Source organism: Pleuronectes platessa, chromosome 14, assembly GCF_947347685.1.
Source record: "Pleuronectes platessa chromosome 14, fPlePla1.1, whole genome shotgun sequence".
Classification (NCBI taxonomy): Eukaryota; Metazoa; Chordata; class Actinopteri; order Pleuronectiformes; family Pleuronectidae; genus Pleuronectes; species Pleuronectes platessa.
The window spans coordinates 12,265,702-12,292,693 of record NC_070639.1 but is presented as its reverse complement, the minus strand read 5'-3'; the positions used below and the strand labels follow the sequence as shown (position 1 = coordinate 12,292,693).

The window sequence follows — 26,992 nt, the reverse complement described above, 5'->3', positions numbered from 1 at the left end:
TATTATTTCTATATTTTAGTGACGTAAAAAACATAGCTCACCTGTTTGGGATACTGCATGGCCGCCTCCGGCACCCCATGGACCAACCGGGGCCCCTCAGGGTGGGCGTCCCCTCCTCCGTTCATGTACTGGCTGATGTTATTGGGCACCAAGCCCCGCACAGACGGGTGGTTCAAGTCCACCTGGAAGTCAGAGGAGATCTTCCTCCCATTCTGGATATCAAACAGTGAGAGAGTGACGTAGAAGGGCTCCACCTGGAGAGGAAACAGAAGAATAATTCTGTATTAAGACAGAGGAAGAGGAGGATGTTATTGAGACTTGTGCATTTGAAAAAATTGACATTTTGTCAACTAGTGTGTATCAAGACACCATAAAACAGTGTAATGTGTAGCTGTTAACTCAAACTGTTGCATTACAACAGCTTTTGGGACTTAAAGTAAAAATCCACTTTCGTAAAATAACTTTGGTTAAAGTAAAACTCAACTTTGGAATACTAAAGTCATCTTAAACAATGAGGAACACTACAGACAGTGTGTTTTCTTGATCCCCATCAACAAAACTACATTAGATGTAGAACGACATTTTAAACTACACTTGTTTTGTGGATATTTTACTTTACACATAAAGGACTCAAATTATTTCCAATCAGTGAGTTATACAGAGTTTGTGTATTGAATCAGAATCCGGATCCCCATCTGCAGTGGAAAAAGTTGGATCGGTGCACGACAGTTTTCTGCATAACGAGAGGCAGTTGCAAGTAAATTGTGGTGAAAGAAGCTGAGTGAACATTCACAGTATCTGCTCTGTGTGTGTGTGTGTGTGTGTGTGTGTGTGTGTGGAGACAGGGCATGTTTAGCCTTTAACAGACAGCTTCTGCTGGGAGGGACAGCAGGACATCGGACTCCATTATAGAGATTGTTCACCACTACTGAGTCTGTAGAAGGTTGCTATGTCAACAGGAGTCAAATAATGAGACCATCCGGTCTGCCCTTTACAAACCGTTTCCTCCGTGCTTAATCCTGCAGATAATGATATTTGTGTTATTCAGGGAAAGAAAAGGATTTTGTCTCACGTTGGTCGTCGGCCCTTCTTCGTTTTCGGCCACGCAGCTTTGCAGATTGAACGAGAGGTCGTTGCAGTTCACCAGAATCCGTTTGCCAAACTTCTCCTCAAAAGTCTTCACATCCGGTTCTATTCCTGAGAAATCTAGCTTCTAACACACAGCACAAAAGATTTTATTATGCGGTGGTAAGTTGGCTCCTGCTACCACCAGGGAATGAGTGAACTTTTGGTTTAATTACCTGCGTGTCAGGGTCCAGGGTGAACAGCTTCAATCTGGTCTCGTTCCTCATCCTGGACTCTATCTCTCTGGTGCTCTGCGGAGAGGAGAGGCATTTCCTAAATCCATTTAAACCAAAAACGCATCAGAAGGCCAGAGGAGCTGTGTGAGAGATTTGCACTCGGTTGGTTTTATCATTAGGACATTTTTGTCTTTTGCGCCCATCTGGAAATGAAGCTTGATATTTTATTGGCTCGGCGGGGAGAGTCAGGTGGTACCAGTATCCATTTCTGCACACTGGAACCTGTCAAGCTGTTTTCCAGCGAACAGTTACCACCAGTTTCCATCCACATATGGCTTTACTATATTGCGTACCACTCAGCGCTAAGAGCTATTTTCCTGAAACATCAAATATCCATTCAGGGAGGAGGGAAAACTCCTCTGGAGCTTGTAAGTCAACAGTTTGTAAATAAAGAAACGCAGATTATATATGACAGTTTCGATCATCAAGTTTTATTACTCTTGATGCAGGTGTCCTTATGGACGTATATTAGGGTCATATTGAAATTCTTGAGAATGTGAGAACAGTATATTTTGTTATTTGTGAAACAAAACCAAAGTTTAACCGTACAAGATGTAGTACATTCCAAATTCTAACACAGGAGACAGGCTGATCCTTTAATATGACACATAATCAAATATTTAGACTTTATTCTCGTCTTTATTGACGGCAAATTACGACTTCTTTCTAATCGAAATGTCAGATTCTTCTTTCCCTTTAACTGGCCCTAATACTCCATTGTCGTTATGTTAAAGCAAGTGTCAGCTTTTTCCACTTCTTACTTTTCTTTGGATGTTGTTGGATGAATGTTTAGCAGCCAGATGTTTAATTTGCTGTGTGTTTTTTTTTGGATGAAACCCAAAGTTAAACTGAATGAAAAACGTCATACTGTAGAAATGCATTTTAGTTTTAGTTAATTGCATGACGACAGGTCTGTTGTCAATTTCAGATCTGAGCTGCAATAACAAATGGATGCCGGAGAAATTAGGTGTGTAACCAGTGACTTTGAAACCCAAATTCAAGCCAAATGTTGGTGAGAAAGAGGCCGTCGTACTCACAGCCTCAGTGAGGAAGAGGGGTTTAGTGCTTCAGCTCCGTGTGATGATGTAATGAATGCGTGATCGTGATCGTGCAGAGAGAGCCGGACCTACCTGAAAGCTGTCCATGCTGCCAGAGGAGCTGTCTGACTTTCCAAGATCATCATCTGAAAGAAAAAAAACGTAAGAAATCATGTGATCCGGGCCACAAACTATGGATTTTAAACTCAACCACCTTTTGTTGTAAAACCTCTTTAATCTCTTACTGACACGTGAAAGTTCAGTAAACACTAATTCACCCGTGCAGGACTGAGTCAGGATTGAGAGACACACATGGCAGGTCTCTGCGGTTCATTTTCAGATATCTACCACATCTCCTCAAGCGGAATCGGTTCTTTTCTTTCACGTTCACAGCTAGATGAATACAAACTGGAGGGAGCTGGAAAGATTAGTGGAGTATTTTTTTTGTGCAGAGGTATTCAGCCTCTTCCCTCCTCAGCTAATCCTCCTATGAGACAGTAGGTGAGTATTAAAAGCCTGGGTGGTCCAGTATCAGGTTAACCACAGAGAGAGAGAGAGAGACAGGAAGCAGTAACAGAGAACTGGGAGGAGACGTTGTTGTGAATGAGCAGCGTCTCTTTAAAACATCCTCAAGTGCAGAGGGCATCCCAGAATAAATAAACTCATAACAACGAGTGGATTTACTAGATCTTATAAGTAGTTGATTATTATTATGGATAAAATAACTGAGGGAAATCTTCAACTTAGAGACTAAGCTTATATAATGGCATAATTGTATAAAATATATCATTAGAATTGTTATTATACATTTCTTAAAGATTTGCTATAATTTCTTTAAGCTATAGAAAGTCAAACAACTTTGAAAATGCCCTGGTGTTTGACAAATTGACTAAATGTCATAGAAAATAATATGTTGGCTGGACTATCACAGACAACTTTAACAAGTGGAAAAAAAACACACTTAATGTTCTTCTATAACACTTAAATACCAGAACATTTCTATTGTTCACATAATTTGTTCAGACATATTTCAGTCTGTCAAAGATATATTGACTAAATCATGGATATTTCTGCAAGAGAAAAATTATTTCTTATCAGCAAAAGGATAATAAAATTCTGACATGACTAACTCAACAATACGTCATTTCACATTAATGTGTCCTTAAAGGGCTAAACACACATTGATTCTCACGCACCATCATGGACGTCTCCATTCCGCTTTTCCTGCATGGCGATTTCAAAGCTGCTGTGCAGTATCTTGTTGAAGGTGTTGATCCAGTCCTCCATCTCTCCCTCGCTGTCTGAAGCCAGCAGATAGGTGCTCTTGTCCTGCATCTTCAGCTCGAAGGCAAACTTCCGAACCTTGGTGTTCTGCAGAGGAGAGAAGAGAGCGAGGGGAGGAAAATGTTAAGATACAAAACAAAAGTTGCAGATGGACTACATTGAATTCTTTAAAAATTCTTAAATCAAATATCTCTCTGTTGAACTGTGGCAGGACAAAGGAAATGTCACTGAATCATCGCCAGCTGACCAGGAGGCAGCTGATGTAAGGTTTTATGATTCTATTTAGCAGATTAATTTCTGCTGTTTGAGGCTGTAAACACAGAATTTACAGGTATCAAAAATCAATATTCAATTCTAAACTCTAAACTAACACTGACAGAACTTGGCAAAGAATGGGAGTCATTTCCAAAAGACGGAAAGTTAAACTCAAATTTAATTTAACTGCAGCAGAAAGCGACTGGACAGTGAGTGAAGGCTGGACCGAGTGTTTCCATCTGTGTAACGAAGCCTCCTGCTCTGCCAGGACCACAGCAGAGACATTATAAAGTGAGATGAAGTCACAGAGAATGAGCTGGATCTGCAGGGATGAACTTTGACCTCCAAAGAGCTACGCCACCCTCCCGTTTGGGCTTCAGCTATTTCAGCCCATTCAGAACCCGAAGGTGCTGAATCAGCGATGATTTCCCCACTGACTATCCAGTTTAATAAAATATTCAAGCATTATTTCATATCGTGGAACAGTGAAGTCGACTCATTATTGTCAGCAGTGAGTGTATTGCGGTACTGTGGTTATCACAGTGTCCTGCTGGCAGTGTTAAACCAGCACAGTGGGAGTGGTGGGGAGGGAGAGTGATTATCTGCAGACTGGATGAGTAAACATGGAGAGGGATGGTCAGGACAGAAATAAAACGGGAGTCAGGATAAACCGACTTAATCACCTTAAAGTCCAACAGTTTTCCAGACAACACTTTGCACTAATCCCCAGGAAAACACCCTCTAAATATCGTTAGTATCCGTGCTCGTGTTTCAGACAGTGAATAAAGAGAAGAGAAAATAAGAGATAAGAAAAAAAAAAAGGCCAAATAACATTTTAAAGCCATTTTGATCCATTTGAACCTAATGGGAACATGCTCTGTATGTTTAAGGACACAATATGACGCCATCTTCTTACAGGTCGAGGCCCAGTGTGATGTCACTGCACAGCTGCAGAGTTAAACATCTGCAGCTCTGCTCATAAAAACCTCACAACCATAGACTGTATATAAAAATGGACGAAATGACGGTTTCCAAAGAGTGAAGCCAAAGTATCTCCCCTGGTGGCTGGCTGCAGTATAGGTCATAAATCCTGCCTCCTCAATGTTAGTGGATGGGAAATGAGCCAAACTAAAACGTCAAAGTACACGTCCAATACATTTTCTTAAAGATGTTTTTTATCCTTTCAGATCGTTCTCATGAGAATAATATTTGCTCGAGACTGACTCATGATGTGTATCAGTGGGACCTTGACACTGATCCCCCCACAAGATGAAAGCATTCATATCTGGGATAGCTTAGCTTCATTCCTGGAAAGTGGGAGGAAGTGGAGACGTGCTGTCCATCTTTATATGAAGTCTATAATATATATTATCAAATTGTATTGTATGAATCAGGGGCTGTGCAATGCAATCAAGTGACTTTAAAACTATGTTAGTGCCCAAGAGACAACTGGAAGCTCAGTTCTGACCCAGCTTTTTGCTGCATTGTCTCCCTCACTCTCTCTACCCCTTCACACTTACACTTTCCTATCAATAAAGGCACACATGGTAAATGTATCTAATGCTTTTCTAGTCTTCTCTCACATTTCAAGACGCATTCACCCATACACACAGCATTCACCATTCATACACAGTGCTTTTTCTATCACACACATTTCCCCCACTGTCTGAGCAAGGGGGCAATAAGGGGTTCAGTGTGTTGCCCAAGGACACTTTTATATGACTGAAGGTACCGGGGATCGAATAACCAACCTACTGCTAAGTAGACGACCCGCTCTACCTCCTGAGCCACAGACACCTTTTCTAGTAATCCCTTTGTAAACAGAAAAGTGTTAAAAAGAAGACAAAAGATCTAGCTCTGTGTCTTCCACCACTGAGGAATGAAACAGAGGGAAGGTCTGTGGTTACAAAGCTGGGTGCTGTGGAGGTCGGGGATCTCAATGAACGGCACTGCATTAAAATGTTAGTGCACCTCAATCCTCCTCCACATGATAAGAATCAGGCAGTGCTGTCAAACTTCATAATGCCTGATCTACGTCAGCTGGATGCCTCCTCAGTAACACCAGGTTCTTTCCCTCTACTGACGTGATGGACAGATAACAATGCACCCTGTGAGTCCCGGCCGGAATTCAGACACGTGGCATCGATTGTGGGGCCGACGCAAAGTACATGGAAGTGAGGCTTCAGCATTCACCTTGATTCACCAGATGAGAGTCAGCAGTAAAACGTGACCTCGGGGAGGAGAGAGAGCTCAGGTTTCAGGGAAATGAACCAGAGATGGTCTCATGGAGGCTTTTCAGCAGCCGTCCATCACAGTCAGAGCCATTTGTGTTGACGCTGTGCCCGTTATAGTTTACGTTTTAGCCTGCATGTTGGGAAATTCATTTATAGACAAAGGAATTGTAAAGAGGAAGTGACTTTGTCCATAGTCCTATCCATATTCCTGGTTAATAGCGCTTTAATTTGCACTGGGGACCTGGCTACACCCTGTGCTAACGCCAACAGGGATATCCCGTCTGGCAAAGCAGGTGACGGATCATCTGGAGTCATTGTAGTTTAACAATCACTGCGTTTGTGCCAGACATAGTCGGAATATTTGGAGCATACCTGAACCACACCCATGCAGGAATCCAAGAAGATGGTTCCTTTGGGCTCTTTGGAGATCTTCTCATCCTTGTAGAAGTTTAAATTGTACGAGCCGTCCCCGAGCTGAGTTAGGTGGAAATACCTCCTCTTGAATGACTGGAACAAAAAGAAGAAATAATATTAAATTTTAATCATCCACACCCTCAGTATAATACAGCATAAGATTAAGATATTGTTATATATTACATTAAAACAAATAACTTAAAGTTAATATGTTACATTAACACAATTGATAACTTTGATTTGAAAAGAAAAAACCTTGTGTTACCAATTGTAATTGTAAAAAAATATTTTTTCATTTATTTTCACATTCTCTCTTGACTGAGTTTTTCCTAAGCTCGTACATTTTTCATTAGCTTGTACAAATGAAACATATGATAAATGACATTGTTATATCATCTTGCTCAGGGACACGACTAACACTTAGTATTCACAGAGGTTATGTTTTCGTTACTCAAAACCTACTAAGCTGTTTTTACCAGGTGTTCTCTTCAAATTATTTATATAATTTTTTGATTGCACCAAAGACGAAAAACAGTCCTAAATTGTATATATTCACCGCTTACAATGACAAAAAAGGCTATTTGATTACTGAAAAATGCCAATCACAAGTTTCTAGAGGCCAAGGCGACGCCATGTGTTTGACAAACATATTTTGGTTAGTCATCATATAAAACAAAGAAAAGCAGCAAATTCTCATAATTGAAGAGCTGGAACAGAAGAATGTCAGAGACTCAAACGATTCATCCCCACTATCTCACCCTCATGGTGACGCTGATGGCACTGTTCATGTTGCCTTTATACAGCCAGCCATGTTTGGTGATCCCACCTTTCTGGGACCCTAGGGAGGCCGTGTCCTGCAGGAGACAAAAAGACACAAGATCAGGTGATTGTAAGACACTGGAGAAAATGCACAATAAATAATGGATCAACTCATGAGGACAAGATCACGTCACCGGTTTCAAAGGAGAAAAACAATATACAGCAATTTGTCAGATTCTGTGTTGAGACGCCTCAGACTTTGCAGGAAGCCCTTGATGCTGTGGTTTGAGACGACACATAGGCCGACACCAAGTAGGTCCGTCTCAGTCCAAACAAGCAGGCGGAGGAAAATTACACAAACTGAGACTGAAAACCCAAATAAACACCAGGATCTTCACAGCAGATCCACGACACATGGAGCGCATCATCTCGCCCTTGTGAGGTGGGTGAGCATGAGATCACGCACTGGCCTTGCACGTATGGCTGAGCTACAATGATCCAGCAGCGATCACGATCTATTCAAATAAACCAATTAGGGAGGGTAATGAAGGAAGAGGATCTGGGGACGAACTCTGCAGCCCTGCTCTGGTTTGGATCAGTGCTGAATGAGCAGAGGACTCGTCGTCAGTTACACATCCCGACTCTGAAAGTCGACAGAAAGGAAACGTTTCGCACAACGAAAACAGAGAATGTCCTTTCAAGATGTCATCAGACTGATCCTGTATCACTTATTCTTCTTCTTCTCCCGGTCTAATAACGCAAAGGGACTTTTCAAAGCGCTGGCAAGAATAAACAAGACATTCAACGTGCCTTGCGGAGGGATCTAAAAAGCATCTGGAAAGATTCAGTGCCTGTTTCTCCTCATCAGTGTCTAGACAACATTCACTGGTCCCCAGAGAGGCAGAGAAATCACAGAGTTCATTCTATGTGAACTCCAGTTTGCGCTAGAAAACTTTGTCAAGGATAAAAAACAAAAAGAAGCAAACAAACCAAAGTCGGACAAAGAGAAGATGAAGCAAATCACACGACAAATGATAGATGTGTTCAAAACAATAAAAAAAGGAAAACAAAAATGATTAATCCTGGATATTATAGAGGAGAAGTTAAAATCCTTTAATTTCATCTGTAAAAGCATCCTCCCTGTTTGAAAACCCCCTAATAACAGCTGCTGTGGATAGATGGAAGACAGAGGAGCGGTAAGAGATGAATGAGGGGTCATTTGGATCTTCTCATTAGTTGCTCCTGTCCTGTCAGGGGTGGAGTTGACTGAGAGGCTGAGAAGGACAGACTCTAATCCCCGACCTCCTGGAACCGCCTCAGTCTGAAGAATGCGTTTTGCTCAGTCAGGACTAAACCACAGTCTTGTGCAAACTTTTCTGGGCAGGTTGATATTAATACAACATAATCTAAAAACAGGGTCACTTTTCACACTGTTAAAGTCTTTTGACTGAGGAAGTAGAACGTGAACTCACCTCATCTTTGTCAACATCCTCGTCCACTTCAAACACATGGACCCCCAGTTTGTCAGGCCGCGATACTTTGCTGGGAAAATATGATCAATACACAGGTGGAGGTGAATAAACACTCTGAAATGGCTGCATAGTTATTACATACTGACACTTTAATGTCTGCATCGTAAAATTTCAATCTCCGAAATTGAATAAAGTTAAAGATGGCTCCAACAGTTGATCCAACGACGATAGCTACAAAGAAGATTTTTCGTGTAAACATACAAGCTCATATCATTTGTTGCATTTAAACTTTTGTCATTATAAAAGAGACAGTTTTTTGTGACTTTTGATATTGAGATATTTGTTAATGCTAATGTAGCACTTTACTTTATCTTATCTGCTCTGTCTGTCACCGATGTCCATGGCAGGTTTTTGTCAATTCATTTTTACCAGCTAAGTCAGCATGCCATGTATTTGTGTGTGTGCGTCACGGCTGTGCACGATGCAGTCATGAGTGTTAACAGGTGTTCGGTTGGTTCTGAGCCAACCCGTCAGAACGGTGCGCTCGCTCGTAATGACCACCGAGTGCTGATAGGTTGGATGGACAACATGTCGAGGGACATCGTGACTGGGGTGATCGCATCGTGAGATGGTTTCTTGTGTGTATTCGCAGTTGTTTCAAAATGAGTGAGACGGGAACAACATCAGGTTCAAAGCAGATTCCAGCAGTGATGAAAAGCAGCACTCGGCTGCTCATGGAAACACAATACTGTGCCAATTGTAAGAAACACTTGAAATACGTGTAAAAAACTTTTGACAGTGCAATCCACGTCACGGTGTATTGTTTCAACTTCCCCAGATTCCCTGTCAAGGTCACAGTCAACTCGTATTCTGACATATTGTCAGTAAAGCAGATAGTCTCCAGGGAGCAGGCTGGAGCTGATGACACAATCGGCAGACAATGAGGGTGGTTTCCACTCTGGCTGCAGTCGGGAATTATCCAGTGCATCGTGAAAAAAAAAAGGAAACACTCTTTTGTTGCAAGGAAATAAGACTTATTTCTCTGCTGTGTGTTTCCTCTTCCTTGTTATTAAGTCACGACAACATCGTGTCCGAGGGAGGAGACAAAAAGTTCAAACTGTGTGTGACTGTGAGTGTACCGTGTGTTTTAGTTTCAAATCTGTGGAGTCCATGTATTATGTAGAGCCGCTGTGTTGTTACTTGCCCATCATAAGAATGTCTTGGCACACGACCACGTTACCTCTGTAAACACAGTGGTGCGGAGGATTTGAACTACAGACTTACTGTGGAAGCTGTCGAAAGTCTCCTGAATAATCCTCATACTTGTAGTTGACCACGTGCCAGTCAGACTTGTAGGTCTTGATGCACTGAGGAGGACACAAGGCAAGAGAATTACAAACCACCATGACATTTCAACACAGCTCAATATACAGATCAGTTGTACTCAAGGGGTTGTGGAAAAGTATCTGGAAGTTTGAAACCAACACTTTCCTAAGATGAGTCACAATTAATGTAATTTAGAAGAAACAAAAGTACAATCCTCCCAGAGAAGAAGAGTGCACTGTGTGGTGACCTCAGTCTGCCCATGCACCGACTTCAACTCAGAGGGAGTGAATCTCTATCAGCCTTTACTGGGAAAGCAGACATCTGTTCATTGTTAGAGTCGGTGATAGGAGCAGCTCCCCGGTATCTTTCTTCAGAAGTCCGTGCCTTTTACAGTAACAGCCCCGACAGGAAGACGAGATGCAACCTGATCAGGAGCGCGATCGGAAACAGAGACGGCTCTCGCTGGGCTAATCTCCACAGCTGTCCTGGTGATGTCACACAACACTGCACTGGGAGTTTTTGTATCTTTATGACTTCAGATGGAGGCTCGATAAACGCTCACCTTTGACCTAGAAGGTGAACTGTCAGCAGCCAGTTGTTCTCTGGCTTAGGGAGACAGTGTGAGCAGTGTGCCAGGGCTGGAGGGTAAAACCACTGCACTGGGTTAGAGGATATAAACACTCTTCCCCCCCCTCACAGTCATAATTCATAATTTTATCAGCACAAACTGAAATTATTCAACTTTATTTTTGTCCAATTGCAATTAAATTCTAAAAAAAGATGAACAAACTGCTTCTGAACCACTGGACAGTCGACATGCTCATGACTCAGCTGTCAGATAATAACCAGAGGTTTGATAAACTTGTGGCTTGTAGAAATTAATTAGTCTTTATCATTTCAGAGCTCCCTGGTGTAAATAGACGTTCTGGTGAAAATACTTAACAAATTGTCCAGTTGCTTCCTGCAAATAGACATAATGAGCCAATTTGCTATTCACACAGTCACAAAGAGTTTCTGGAAGCAACACAAAGCTACATGAATCCTGTGTCGTGCTTCACACATGAAATAAAGAGGTTTCCTAATCCACTGTGACTTAGACTCACTGAAGCAAAATAGAACTGCAAGGTAGATATTACCCATGATCCCCAGATTCCTGAGCCTGTAGGGCGACCGCTGTAGGAAATACAACAGGAATTCTTGATATTTAAAAACTTTGCTCGCTGAAGATTCGAAAATAAAATAATTTCAACTGATCTAAGGTTCAGTATTACTCTTGAACTTGCTGGACGTGTTTCACACTTCTCTCAGCAGGTCCTACCTTCTCCCTTCTTAAATATAAGAGCAGATGTTCAGGGTCAGGAGCAGGAAGGAAAATGTCTGGTATCCTTGTTATATAAATGTACAAAGCCCCTTAAAACCATTTTTGATAGAATCAAATACTCTAATTCAACTGTGTGTTTGTGATTGACGTTAGCCTGGTATCAGATTTTGACAAAAATGTTTCTTAAAATAACCCAAACTTTTCGAACTTTGGAAGGAAACTGTGTGGTCATGACTCCACTGCTCAAACTAAAACGTTGATTGAGATAACCACATTTTTTCAGGCTGTTTAAATCAGCTCACCTCTTGGACAAACAAACTCTGGGCTCCTCTCTCTGCGTTTTCAGGCACTGTGGGGTAGAGCGTTCTCCCCTGCCTCCTCAGAGTCGAAATCTGCAAAACAAAGAAAGATTCTTACTCAGCAAGAGAAACAAAGACTTTACAACCATAAGAAAACAAAACATAGTAAAAGTGAAATTAAAACAAAATGTGGAGGACATTTCTCTTTTTTCAGTATCACAGTTTGTGGTCACAGCTGGACACAGTTGCCCTGGGTGTTCAGTTAAATATTGTTCTGCGCTCGGGAATGAGCTGATGTCTTCCTGAGAGTTCAAAGAGGCAGAGTGTGAGGGAGGCAGGATGCTTATCCATGCTGTTCAGATCCAGGACCCAGGGACACACCCTGAGTCTGGCTCCCTGCCGCTGTACAGACACTGTGGGTAAACAGCGTCCCAGCAACTCCAATGTTTTGTTGAACCCTTTAAAAAGTGACTAATAAGAATTTTAAGGCAGAAACAGAAAACAAGGCTCTGCAGCGTAAATCCCCATGATCATAATCAGACGCAATTCAACATATAAAGTGAAAAAAATCATAGACAAACTATCAATGCGATAACTTTTTGCCTCCGCTAAGCAGATTATGTTTTTACCCTGGTCTGTTGGTTTGTTAGATAGCAGAATTATGGAAAAAAAAGAAGATTTCGACAAAACTTAATTATGGGTCACAGAAGAACCCATTCATTTTGGTGTGAATCTAGATTAGGGGGGTGGGTGATCAAGTATCCTTTTTCACTTTCTTTATCATTGTGAGATTTTTCCCCTTTTCGCTGTTTTCTCAGGGAACAATTCATGGATCTTGATGAAAAACATCAGGCCTACTAAGGTAACTGATATCTATGACTGTGTGAAATTTGATTATTCATTTCCTCAAAGTTTTCTTAACAAAGTCTCAAAGTAATAACATCCACTCCGACCAACTGTAACTAACCTATAAAGAAGAATAATACTGTTTGGGCTCTTATGGATGATGTGAAATTCTCCAGATATAAATGCAACCAACTTTTTAGCTTTTAGGTGTAGACCCCCCTAAGACAATAAACTGTTTGGAGATGTGTTCTGTTCTTTTTTATTTACAGAACAAGACACAGATGCAAACAGTGTCTTGGAAACCACAATAAATAAATCCAAACACTAATAATCCTTACACTCCCTTCTTACATATTACATTTGTTATAAATCAGGACCTCTTTAAAGGGAGATGTACTCACGGTGACTAATGCCGAAATAGATTTTGAGATAACAGCTGTACTTCAAACTGAAATAAGCTTTTTAAGTACATCAAATATTACACCGCAGTGTCAAAGCTGGATCTCATTTTAAACTCTGAATGCCCCGAGTTGAAAAACTGCAACCAACACCATCACCCCCATCAGGCCTTGGCAGGAGGATTAGGTCCGACTGTAAAAATAAAGAGCATCTGATCGCACGTTAATCCCTGCCAGTGAAATATAAATACAACCATTAAGTGATCGCAGTGCAGCTGACCGAGCTAGAGGGAAACAACAGAGATCTGGTTTTGTGCAAGTCAAATGTTCGTCAGCTGTAAGCGTGAGCTGCGTTTTTACACGACTTTTATACGATTTCATACAATACCTCCATTATCTTTTATAGATTCTATTTTTTTCTAACCAAAGGTGCTCAGAGCAGAAATGTTTTAATGTTGTTAGTTTACAGTAGATTCCACTACAGATTTAATCAAGTGAACAGATTTAATTCTTCATTTATAATTTTACAATTTCCGAAACAAAATAATATCTTAACTACTACTAAACTTCTACTAAAGGGAAAGTTGGCACAGGAATCTATTGGAACATAGCATAGCATAGGATACGATAACATAGTAGGATAACGTAACAAAACACACCACTGAGTAACACAACACAACATAACTTGTCGTAGCATCATGTATCATAACACAATGTAGCATAACATAATGTAGCGATATGTAACGCAGCATAGCACAGCATAACAAAACATGACTATATAATATAGCATAACATAAACCATAGCATAGCATAGCATAGCAACATAACATGACATAGCACAGCACCTCACATCAAATCATCACTTGATAAAATCATATTCAAATTAATAAAATGTTGCCATTTTCATGAATAAATATATTGTGCAGTAAATTGTCAGAGTAAGTTTATGTTTCCATCTCTTCTGACATAGAAGTGATAACTTGTTTGACAATAGTTATATAATAACTTAGTCTTTCTAGTTTGTGCTGATGTTTCAATAATGAATATAAAGGAGCTTATCTGAGTGAGGTAAGAAGAAACAACTGTAATTTATACAATAATCATGATCATTCAGTGACACAAAGATAAAAATGCTAAGTTGCTGCCATTATCCCCTGCTCACAATTTGGTGCTGTATACTTAAACGTGTATAATGGTCGTGTCTTGACACATTCCAGTGTGTATTTGGGAGCCAGAGGTCGTCTTCTTCCTCTCAGGCAGGTTTCCTGTAGGGACGATGCTAATCTTTACAGTCCAAGCAGGCGAAATAAACAGCCATGGAGGTGAGAGGGAGCCGGGAAGTGGGAAACAGGAAGTGTTTAATTGGGCTTAAAGTCACCAGGGAGGTTCTTTCATGAAATAAGTCTTAATTTAGCTTTGATTATAGCGGCACTCAGCACAGCTCCATCAACAACATTTCAGGATCTAGTTGAACAATCTATGCACATGGACTACAGTGCATGGAGAAAGTGCATTTAGGGTGTGTCCAAATCCACTTCTGCTACTTTAATGGTGGGAAAACAGGTTGAAGGATCCAGTGCATGTTTGAAATGGGTTGTACTTAGTCCTAATGTTTATTTCAAGTAAGGAGCATAAGTGGAGAGGGCAGGGGTTGGCCAAAGTCATTAAGATACATTACGTGCATCTAATAGTTTTTGAGATATATAAGCCTGGACCAAAACAATGGAGCCGTACGAGCATTGCTGATATATATATTTTTGGGACCCATTTTTTATTTTAAGGTTTATAGCGTCAGTATGAACCAACAGATCTCGGGGGCTGAGAGACACAGCGACATCAACATGTTTTGATAGAGTCAAAAATACAGAACATTACCACCCTAATATGTTCAAGACTCACAGCATGTGGTGTATTTCGAAACGCTTTGGAAACTGTAAATTGGTTCAAGAAAAGCAAAAGAAAATACTATTCTGATCTGAGGTATTTTGTTGCAGGGATGGGCCTTCACCTCGATTCCACCTCCAAATCGAGGAAAGAGAGGAAATTGGGGCCCCCTCCTGGAAATCCAGGACAAATTTCTCCGGGACTCTTGCACAGAGAGCACACACAGACCTCCGAGTACCTTGTGCCAACAGTTCCCAGATCCAAAACAGATGGAGATGAACACTGGCTCCACTAAAGAACAGTACCAACACATGACTTTAGATGTGCCAGTGGGGAAGAGACCTGATAGTTGTTTTATACTACTGAGGAACAGCCAAGGATTCATACAAAAATAACACAGACAAAGACACTCTCTCAGTCTGTTTTGGCCTTCATTCAGCACCAACCCTTTTCCGTATGAACACACTCACTAAATGCTCCAACCACCGAAAGCTCCTTAACTGATTCAGGACTTGCTTAAACAGGAGCCTGGCGAGGCAGAAGCAGATGTTACGTTCGATCACTGTGCCTCTTCTGTGTGTGAGTTTTTTTTTTATGTTTCTCAGGCAGAATCACCTGTCCACCCCTGACAACCCACCGTCTTTGTTTGACACTGGTATGTTGTGTTCATAGCAGCGGGCTGGAGGAGTGTGATACTAGAGAAGACAAAGTCAAGGCTGCCCTCGCTGTCACTGAGCACCCAGCTGCTAAGCAGGCCCTACACACGGTTAACAATCTCCGACTTAGAAATAAAACTTGGTTCTTATCATTCCCCCTTTACTCTATTCCACATTGCCACTGTTATGTCTCATTAAGGAGAGTTTGTACACTTTACTATGGATTATAGAAAATTGAGTAGTTACATGCTAATACATGAAAAGGCCACCTGAATATTTCCATATACTCCATAAATAAACATATCTCTTTAAAGCCAGCAACTCACAAAATAACCTTAGAACTTTATGTCCTATAAATATATATATATATATTCTGTATATATAAACCCTATTCTAAAGTCATAATGTCAATATGAAACACGTATGACAAAGTAAGGTAATTGAGGCTTGATATTATACCCACATAAATATTAGTATAAATATATTTTATGTAAACTTAAACATGAAGACCAATTGTTAAATCTGTAAAATAAAAGTCATCTGTCAAAGGCTTCAGTATCTTTACCTCACAGGGATTTCTACTCTCCAGGGTGTAAACATTCAGACAAAAGGATGTTAAAGTGATGATGGTTGGTGAAACAAAGACTTCTCTTCCTACAAGGGCAATAATAACAATAAAAGACAAAAAGACCAGACTCAATAAAAGTTCCAGTGGAGCGTGAGACAAGCTGGCAGGGTCAGATCTGAGGATGCGCTCTATGTCTCATCGCTGCTGTCGGTACAAACATGTGTCAAAGAGACGTCGCTTCCTGGAGAACCTGCACTGTGGCCATATTTCCATTCTGGACTTTCCACCCTCAGTGTACGTCACGCGGCCCCAGCTAACATTTGCTCAATCACAACATAGGAGACCGAAGTAGCCAATTAAACAGATGGCCCCTGACTCCTGTCTCGCTATAGCATGCGAGGACGTAAACAATAGGAAAGCCTCTGTGAGCGACCCCACCCAGTTTTCACAACAGCGGCCACGCCTGGGACGAAGGAAAAGACTGAGAAGTCCAAACAAACACAACAAAAGAAAACACGCAAGTGGGTGGGAAAACAATGATGTGGGACAGATAACAATAAATACTTTAACTTTGTGTGGTTATATAGCACAGTCTCAAAAAACTTAAATGAGTTTTTGTATAGGGCAGTTGAACTGATTTCTGCCACTATTTATGGCATATCTTTCTCCCAGAGTAGTTGCATTCCACCAGTAAGTCTTTATTCCTCACCAGTATAACCCAGCTTCATCATCCAGAGCCATATTGACTGTAGTATCAGTTTTGTGTGATGGATGACTTTTTCCAGGAAACAGGAGATAATGGGGTGTGAAACTTACCTCGAAGTCCTCCAGTGGGAACTGCAGCATGTCTCGGAGGACATCGCTGAGGATCTGTGTCTTTCTTTGCACCAGCACACTTTCATAGTCCAGCGGCTCGATCACCTTGGGTTTCACCTGGAAAATAAAACACAGAGGAAGCACTCAGTCAATAAAGTAATTGTTTGTACATTTGTAAAGGATTCCCGATCTAAAATGAACTAATGTGCATAGAAAAATACAGATTCTATGAGGAAAGATATTGGCTCTTTTTATGCCTTTCTTATATACATGAGAAGAAATAAAGGGACAGAAAGATGGGTAATAAAAGGCAACAGACTACAATCCTTCATAATCTACTGAATGAGACTGAAATTGGTCTTTCTCTATGGTGTCAGACCAATGATCTCTTTCGTCATCTCATCAAACACTGAGTGAAATACACTGTATGCTGCAAAAAAAAAAAAAAATACTATAATAATGTAAAAATATGCCCTAATATTACAATATACTTAGTGCAGGCACATACCCATGCATAGAAACAGATGTGGTGCAGTGCACAGACTTGACTCTACATTGAGCCTAAGTGACCTAATTGTGCTGTCATAATGGGTGATAGCCCAAACACGCCTTCTGTTAGATACAATGTGATAAATCTATCAGGGCGAATACATCAGACTGAGCAGCGGGAAGGTCTGGACGAGCTTATGTCTCCATGAGAACAAACATGCACGACAAGAAAAACAATAAAACACCACGCTTCACTTTAAATACATACTTGTTTATCCTCTGGAGTTTCAAACAAACCCTCATCATCCTCTTTTGCTTCAGTGTACTCACAAGAATTCATGATCAGATGATAGCTTGAGTTCATGAACTCTATGTTGTTTTTATAGCCGACTCTCGAGAGCAGATGTGGCTATACGATCCAAGGTGATTATGGATTTCTGGTAAATCAACTCATAGGATCTGCATAATGTTACAGCGTCAACCCACTAAACTCCAGTAAGCTGCGCAGATACTGTGTTCATGGAAAATAAGCTGTCAACACTTGCAGCTGATGGAACTGGAGGATAAATGTCACAGCCAGGGGACAGAGCAAAGTAAAGAATAAAAAAAAATCAACAGTGACACATCGCTAAACGTGAGGGCTGAGCGACAGCACGGCTCGTGGGCTGCGTCCACATCTGGGACTGATAACACAAGCATGATCTCAGAGGGAGAGTCACGGACATTGACCTGCTTAAATACATGTTTCTAGCAACCTCTGATCATAACAGAGCTCAGCCCACGCCGAGGCCGACAGAGGGGGCAGGAGCTGCTTGTATCAGCTTCAAGGACAAGGAAAGGGGATGGCTGAGTGGAGATGGTGCCACCGTGTCTGCCAGCGGAAGCAGGTCATCACATTATCAGTCGACAGCTCATGTGGGTACACCACACATGTAGTGACAATTAAATGCAGTCGTACTTCAGTAAAATATTTCAACTCAACCACGAGAGATGAATGCAGACAGGAGAAGTCGATCAGGAAGATGTTAAAGATGAGATAGGGTGCATGTTTGTGTCTACGTCTTCCTGGAAAAACATATGACACACAACAGCTTTTTCATATTGAGTAATTCCCAAGAAACTTAAACAGAGTGCATACCTCTGTCAACAGTCTCCTTATGAAACCACACTTAAATCCACTAGATCCAGATTTCTATTTGGATCAGCATCAAATTGCTCACTCTCATAAATATTTCCATATATTTTGTCATCAAGATCCAGGAATTATTTGCATAAAAACTTTGAAAAACACCCTATCTCCCAATGTGAAGTAAAGTGAAACAAAATTTTGGAATTGTCAGCAAACTCTAATTAGCCCCTTCCATGTGACATGTCTACAGACTGTAAAAAAAAATTGTTTGTATATAAAAAGTCATTTCCCATCCCTCATCAAGATTTCATGGAAATCAGTAGAGCAGTTTTTTGCGTAAACTAACCAACAAATTCAGATGAAAACGAAACCTCTTAGGGCGGATGTAAAACCTAAATAACCCAGGGGAATTACTAAACACCTTCTACAAGTGAGAGTGAGTTTTTATTACGGAAGTGACAGGAGTTAATAATGAGCAGCCTCGGGGGGTGCGACACCCATCACCACAACAATGAGGAGGAGAAAGTAAGGAAACTGCAAAAAAACTCAAATACGTGGAGCTGGAGCTGCAGAATTAAGACCCTCTGCAATTAAAGTGCTTTCACTATTCAGATCTTTTAAAAAACGCAGCTGGTGTAAGATCTGACCTCACTGCAGGGACGTTGCCCTCATCTCACCAGTGATGGAGTGTGTCGTCACTGACTATTGTCCCTTTTCAGGCCCTCTGGGCTCCTCCACTTTGCTTTGTCAGGGGCTCAAGGTGGTCAACCACACAGCAAACTCAGCACTGAGTTAGAAACACAAACATTTACAAGCAAGAGCTCCGTCATTCCCCTCAGACCACAGTGCTGACACAGTGCAGTCCCTGTTTTATATTGTTTTGCTGTTATGGGATTGGTTTTCACTTTGGTCAGAAAATATTGCAACCTTGAATGCAGTAGAGCACGAACCTCCACCACACCGACAGTCCCCTTAAATGTAATTAAGCTGCCCCAAATGACATACACTCATAGATATCAGTCTCCTTAATGTGCTTGATTTGTTTCCATCAAGATCCATGAGTTGAGTTGGTAAAGTCAGTGTCCTCTTTTATATCACTGCTCAAAACTTGTTTTTACAATTGTTTTTATCTTGACTATGTGTTATTTATCACATTGTGTTGCTTTTATATCGAGTGTGAGCTCTGTTCGATTTTGTTCTGAAAAGCACTTTGTTACTGTGTTTTGAAAAGTGTTTATTATTATGAATTACTTCCTTGGAGATTTGTGAAAATGTGAATAAAACGCCCTGTAATGTTTTAGAAATAAAAAATTGTCAAAATCCGCCCCTGAACTGGAACTGCACCAAGATTTAATGCTCTCTTCCCTGAGTTCGATTACATCCTTCCACTAAGTTTTATGGTCATCTGTTGAGTAGCTTTTGCGCAATCTTGTTCACAAACAAACTTGGGCGACAACAAAACCTCCTTGGTAAAGGTAATAAATCAAACCACAACAATATGAACTGCATGTTTCACTTCTGTATCACTACACTCTGTCATCCCAGGAGGGAGCATAAAACAGAAACTAATGAAACCATCTCCTCCACTCCTTCTTCTCCACAGCAAAGCAGCTGTTAAGCTGCGGCTCCCACTCCTCCCATCACTGCCTGAAACAATGGAGCTGTGTAAAGTTCCTCCCTGAGAACTGATACATCAAATCTGCTGCTGCTGACTGTCCAGAAGACTCTGTAAAAACACTGGGCTGACGTTTGAGCCGTATAAAAATGTTTTACAAGCCAAGGTAACCTTTCAGAATAAACTTGAGGAAATGGTGTGCTGCATCCCAAGTGCTGGTAGAGTTCAACATTCCTCTTTGCCGGTGCTCACGCTGCAGATTTCTAATGAGCTGCCACTGTTGTAAAGAGATGACAAACCACCTGACACCTGCTTCAGGACTCAGTTTATGACATTTACAGCACAGTGTAAGATGTTCTTGTTCAGCAGCAGAACAGCCAAAGCCAAAACAGATCAAATAAATCTTATACATCTATCCTAAGTGTATATGAAGTCCATGAATGACTTACCACCACCTGTGGCACCGAGTCTACTTCAGCCTCGGCTGCAGTCAAACTCTTGTACTGCTGCGGACTCTCAATGACCAGCTCCTTCTTTGGAGCTTTACCAGCCCTTCCTTGCATTTTCAATGGCCACAGTGAAATATCTCAGAGCTGGATCCCAAAGAGAAGTGGACAGCCAGCATATCCCAAAAGGTTCTCCCCTTTCTCAGACTCACACTCCCCTCCTCACACCGCTCCCTGCTCTGACTGAGAGCAGAGGACTCACTCACACACCCAGGCTGAGGAGGTGGCCCCTCCTACACTCAGCTGTGCTGCCTGGTGGAGTTCAACACACACACTAACACACACATGCACACTAACACACACATTATAGCTATATGACCCCACTCTATCCACCTGCATGGTGACACAGGGTTGACAAAGGCAAACAAAAGACACACATTCCTCAAGTATTACAGTCCGGTCAGGGACCGTCCACACCTTGTTCAGGGCCGCTGAAATAAGAGCTGGATTTAATTTCACCATCAGCAATGAGCTACGACGGAGCTAAAAAACAATGGGATAGTTCAATCGCCCGCTTGCAGCCGTGTGTCCAAAAAGAAACTGTGAAAGCATCCGCGGAATACACACAGTATGAGGGCGCCTTCAAATTCCACCTACAGATAAGACCGAGCACCTCAGATAAAGTTTCAGATCTCTAATCTATGCGTCAGTGAGGAGTGCAGTGTCACGAATTAGCCCCAAACTGTGACGAGCGTGATTCACTACAGATTTCATTGCTGGCATGACTGCAGCTGAGACAGGAACAGGGCCAATTCTGTGATTAGCATCAGTTCGAGTCTCGCGCCGTGTTGATGCAACTGCTTGAGGGGCATTCCGACATGACGCAGCCCCAGTCAACCCACCTGGGAGTGGGCCCGACCTACAGATTCCTCTGTGGGCCACAGCAGGGGAGGATGTTATTTCTTCTCGCCTGCTTCTGCGCTACAGGCAAAAGGGGGGAGGGCAGCTGCTCCTCCTCCCACTGTCACATGCATCTACAGGCCCCACACAGGGATCGGTTATCTATACACTGGTTATTAATAACAAGGTTTTCTCATATCATCATATATGATATGAATATCAGAATGGAGCTAGTTTGAGCACAATTACATCAATAATCAAATGGATGTTGGTTGGACACATTTCTGCATGCAGCAGGATTTATGATCATTATAGATTGTACAGATCCATTGAAAGTCAGCACATTTTGATTTATCGGCTACATATATGTATTAATCCTAATACATTGACAAAATATATTAAAGAGTAGACGACCTGAATAAAAACAACGAAACAAGAAAAGCTGATTAATCAATATTGATAGTATAAGTCGCAGCCCTAATTACAATCAGCCCTTAGTCCAGGATGTTTATGAGACCACAACCACTTTCCATGGTCCAAAGCCCACAGCTGACTTGTTACACAGCACATTGGCCTCAGGACATATGAAATATTTAAATACTTAATTTTGGATGTTGGCCTCAATCTATTATAAGTTATATCAATTATAAAACATGGACAATATGAACAGTGAAGCAGTACAGGGCTCAGGTTTCAGTGGCCTCTGACTCTCATTGTTAACAACTTATTTCAGTACAACACAACAGTGTAAATTATATTTCTTATCACGCTTAACTCTGTCCAAGTTAGTAGTTATTTGATGCTATAAAAACGGTTAAACATAATGATTGACAGCCGAGACTGACTCGCGATTGGTTGAGCTTGCGTATCCGTGGGACCTTGATATCAGGCTCCACTCCATAATCAGCACTGTGCAGAATCTGGCTCCAAATTACACCTAAAGTAGAAGATTGCAGCTACTTAACGAGGGATAGACAGTAGCTGCATCCATCTTTATATAAAGTCTACGGACAGCACATATGGCAAAGTTGAAGTTAGAGGAAGGTCCCAGCTCTAATACTCACACTCCACCGGTGGTGTTAATATGGTATGAGAATTGAAAACTAGGCTACCACTACATTTCACGTCATCTTAACCTGAACCCTGTGCTACGTGGAAAATGTGGATACTTTGACACACGACCAGGTCAGTTGTGTCTGGAGCATCGTAAAGCCACATCCTGACGACTAAATAAAGCTGCTAGTGCACTGCCCTCTGTCATAGACCATGATCAGACTGTCTATGTGTGTTTAAGAGGGAGATCAGGTGACAGCAGGCTCCATGGTGGGAATGAACAGCGGGGAGGTGATCATACATTTCCTGCGTCAGTCGGATTCAAGAGCAAATCGTGTAAACAGCCAGCAGATGAACCCAAAAAGCAAGACAAAACAGGAATAAAGGATAACATTTACTGTTATTTCAACTTGATAGTAGAGTGGGTGTTTACCAGAACCATATTTCCAGTTTGGATGCTCCCTTCAGACAATGCTGTGCAATACTCCCCCACCCCACCCTCCCCCAACCACAATCCTGTGGCCACTTTTTATCATCTTTGTAAAAACACATGCTGGTTTACTTTATGACACTCCCTGATGTTGTGGTTAAACACTGTTTTGATCTCTGTATGTACAGCTGGACTTTCTCCACTGGACATTTCATTTCAGCAGCAATACGAGATAAATACATGCATAAATACACATACAAATCCTCTCTACACAGCAACCCTGGTACTTTAAGCCAAAGTACCAACGTGGAGCTGGCGACTGCACGTGAGTCAGATCTTATGTTGAATTTATTCAGATTGTTCAGTGGAAACCAGTACAAATGTATCCGTTTGTGGCCAGCTGGCATTTGGGTGTAAGCTAGGGATGGGCATAATTAATCGACGATCGATTAATTGATCATTAAGAATTTCGTCGATGAAATTATTTTTTCATCGATAAATTCGCTAATTACACATTTTACCACGGGGGGCAGTGTTTGAAAAAAACGCCATAGGCCTTCTCAGTTACCTGCAAGTTACCGTGTATTTCCATTTCCAAAGTAAACATGAAGAGGTAACGAAAGTTATGAAGCAGAACTTCATAACTTTCTGAGGGAAGCTCCCCCAGCCCTGGATTGCACTCCTACAGACTGGTGGAAAGTGAATGGAATACGATTCCCCAGGCTAGCCAAGTTAGCACGGAGCTACCTGTGTATCACGGCGACGTCAGTCCTTCAGAGCGGGTTTTTCCGGCGGCTGGACTGACGGTCACCAGGCTGCGTTCGCCTCTGACCCCAGAGCAGTTTAACATGCTCATCTTTCTCAACACAAGCCCGTAGGCTGGTGCTGAAGTTGTATGTTAGTTACTGGTTATTTTTATGAAGCTTTCTCGACTCGGTGCCTTGTTTGATAGTTTTGAGTTACAGTTGGCAACCTGCCAGACCTAAGTATTATATATTTGTGGTTAAGTTATTGTTTAACATGATTGTTTTTTTATATTATTATTATTTTATTTTGAAGAAAAAAAAGAAAAAAACGAGGGTCAGTTGTGTTTAGTAGCACCGGCTTCTAGCTGTCGGCTCCGCTCCTTAAGATTACGGCAGCGCATATTTTGTTCATCTTGTAATAAAGATCTCAATGAGGTAACACGCTTTTTTTTAAATTATTTTCACTGCATTTTAATATAGCTTATAAATAGTGAATTTTTTAATATAAAAAATATTAATGATTAATCGAAAATTCGTCATTAATTCTCCCGACGATCGATGAAGACAATTTAATCGAATGCCCATCCCTAGTGTAAGCAGACCGACTGAGTCCCTTTAAGTGATAGAACAAACGTGTCGTGAGCAACAACTGGCTTCAGTTGCCAGCAGCAGACCAACCGGATGCAACGGACAAACGTGTATTGTCAAATGGCCCAATGCAGTTTGCTCAGTGGAAAACATTGATAACCACATGTGCCTTTCCTGAGATTCCAAAATGACACAGGGATACAAAAATAAAATCAAAAAGCCAATTCATTTGCCTGAATAATAATAATAATAATCCTTACAATTTCAATAGGGCCTCCCACTGTCAGTGCTCGGGCCCTAATAAAAAAAAAAAAAAACGAAAGAAAAGTGTAGAATTCCAATATATAAACGATTTATCTTTGGCAACATTATAAAAAAGAGAATAAAGTTATTTCAATGACATGTCCTAATGTGAGGCTACAGGTTTAGGCTTCTAAAGGCAGGTGTAAACCAATCAGGAAAATCTCTATACAAATTTAGATGAAATTAATTAAAAGGTTTTGCTGTTACACTCTTGAGCCCTTCCACTTTTAGTGGCCATCACTCACTCAGTATATTACAGTAGTCAGAAGGGAGTTTATTAAGGTTTAGATGATGTTGCACCTGACTCACACTATATAAGTCATCCATCCAGCACCTACCCAAAGCTGACATCAGGCGAGAGTTGTCAGCGTATCACAGGGCCAACGTACAGACAAATCAACATTCACATTGACACCTACGGACTATTTAGTGTCTCTGAATAATCTAACCCCTATTGTCATTTCTGGACTGTGAATGGGAGCTGGAGAAAACCCAGGTAGAGACCAGGAGAACATGCAAACTCCACACTGAGACACTGGCCTGAACTGGGATCTGAACTGGGAACCTTGTTGTTGTCAATGCTAACCTTTGTCTTCTGCCACCCTATATATGATTCATTTATCATGATACAAAAATTTGGTTATATCATTGTAAATGTTGTATCGTCAAAGCTCATAAAGATAATTTAACCTCTCTGATGCAATGCTGACCAAACTTACTTTTGAGTTGCATTTGTCACAGCTGTATACGGCTGTAACGAGTCAATTGTAGGACACATCAGTACTATATTAACATTTTGTTCCGTTTTGGAAAAGGGATAGATCTGTTTTTTCCCCCCATCTCAATTTGTCTGTTTTCTCTGCCATCATTGTGTAACTGTTTGTTTTTGTCTTGTGTAAAGTTGTGTTTGTCCACTGAGGTATTGTTGTAGTTGCTTGATAAAAAATCAAACGGGTAAAACAACCTAAACCAAGCAAGAAAAGCTATGAACCACATTACTCAAGTGGCCAGCACAAGACTTTGACTGGACTTCTCAGTTGCATAACAAGGCTTGATGCAATCAGACGACTTTCCCAGCATGAGCCACAGAAAAATAGGATGTAACGTGGACTGTAACAAAAACACGGCCCCCTCCTCGCCACCCTGCTACAGCAGCAGCACCGGGACCCGCCATCCTGCACACTGATTTCATGTTCACCTCCTCTGAGAGTTTTGAGACTAACATTTTAACATGGAGGTGATTATAACCCTATGCTAGGGCTACACTCTCTTATAATAACGTCATAGTAGGATGTGGGATACAATGGCATCAAAAATAACAGGATGTAAACACGCAGCAGAGACAGTTGTCTCCCTGAGTTAGAAAATTAAAAAAAGTAATGCACTCAGTATTAAGATCTGAATGTATCATTGACAAATACTGAAGCCAATTACAGGTCATGAGCAAGACAGTTTTATTAATCAATACAAGCCTTAAGTGTAACTAACAGTATTGAATGTGAAAAATGCCGCCCTGCAATCTGTGGGAAAAATCAAACCCCTGTTGCCAGATTGTCTTTAAGCACATGGGCCTGAGTGCTGGAGATAATGGTCCCATGCATCATTCAGCAAGTAAGCGCACACACACACAAACACAAGTGCATGCCCAAATGCAACACATCAATGCTGTGATGTCCGAAGCCCAGATAGCAACTTCAGGTTGTTTGAAATATCTCACAAGTAGGGAGAGCAAAGTGTCCTGTTGTTTTAAATCCATCAGGCAAAGAGACAGGAGCTGTAGGTGATAACATAAGTTATCTCACATTCTCAAATATGTAAGGGGGAATGTGGAGTGTACGTAACACTTGTTAAATGTAAAGTGTGCCAGGTTTAGAGAGAGAGATATAAAGACATATTAGCAAGCTACAAGACCTTATGCATTGGTAATAAATGATGACAAAAGTCACTTTCATCTTTGCGCTGCAGGCTGACGTCATCACTTTCTCTATCTTTCCATGTAACACAATTCCTCTGATAAAACAAAGTTGTCAGTTTGGCACTTCTGTTCCAGCATCATCGGAGACATTTAATGAAAATAATGGAGGGAAGGTGAACCTCTGAGAAAGCAAAGAATGATGACACATGAACATTTGATAGCTTTTTTTGTCAGAACAAGAAATAAACATGACACTGAAGAACAGTGTGCGACTCGATGTATTATCTCATATCTGGGACTCTTATTGTTAAAGGCAGATCCCCTCCTGAGGAAAATCATGTGTGAGTTCCCATGAGGAAGGAAAGGCAGAGCTGTTATAATCAGTGAGTAAAGTAACAGAGCAGCCAGGACAGGACATTTAATTACTCTCTCCATGCCTCGATCAGAG

At 41.3% G+C, this 26,992-nt stretch overlaps 1 protein-coding gene across 5 annotated transcripts in view; it reads right to left on the bottom strand.

Annotated features, from left to right (window-relative positions):
• The window catches only part of zmp:0000001200 (dedicator of cytokinesis protein 9), a 72,991-nt gene that overhangs the window by 23,248 nt on the left and 22,751 nt on the right, over nucleotides 1-26,992 (bottom strand). For 4 of the 5 annotated variants that reach the window (XM_053439491.1, XM_053439495.1, XM_053439492.1 and 1 more), the window contains exons 2-12: nucleotides 16,931-17,047; nucleotides 11,766-11,855; nucleotides 10,101-10,183; nucleotides 8,817-8,886; nucleotides 7,344-7,439; nucleotides 6,544-6,678; nucleotides 3,595-3,769; nucleotides 2,492-2,544; nucleotides 1,302-1,376; nucleotides 1,073-1,213; nucleotides 42-254 (exon numbers count right to left, since the gene is read on the bottom strand). In XM_053439491.1, coding sequence (XP_053295466.1) covers nucleotides 42-254; nucleotides 1,073-1,213; nucleotides 1,302-1,376; nucleotides 2,492-2,544; nucleotides 3,595-3,769; nucleotides 6,544-6,678; nucleotides 7,344-7,439; nucleotides 8,817-8,886; nucleotides 10,101-10,183; nucleotides 11,766-11,855; nucleotides 16,931-17,047 — 1,248 coding nt within the window. Of the gene's footprint in view, nucleotides 1-41; nucleotides 255-1,072; nucleotides 1,214-1,301; nucleotides 1,377-2,491; nucleotides 2,545-3,594; nucleotides 3,770-6,543; nucleotides 6,679-7,343; nucleotides 7,440-8,816; nucleotides 8,887-10,100; nucleotides 10,184-11,765; nucleotides 11,856-16,930; nucleotides 17,048-20,612; nucleotides 20,948-26,992 lie in introns of those variants that run through there. The other variant, XM_053439493.1, reaches the window with a different exon arrangement.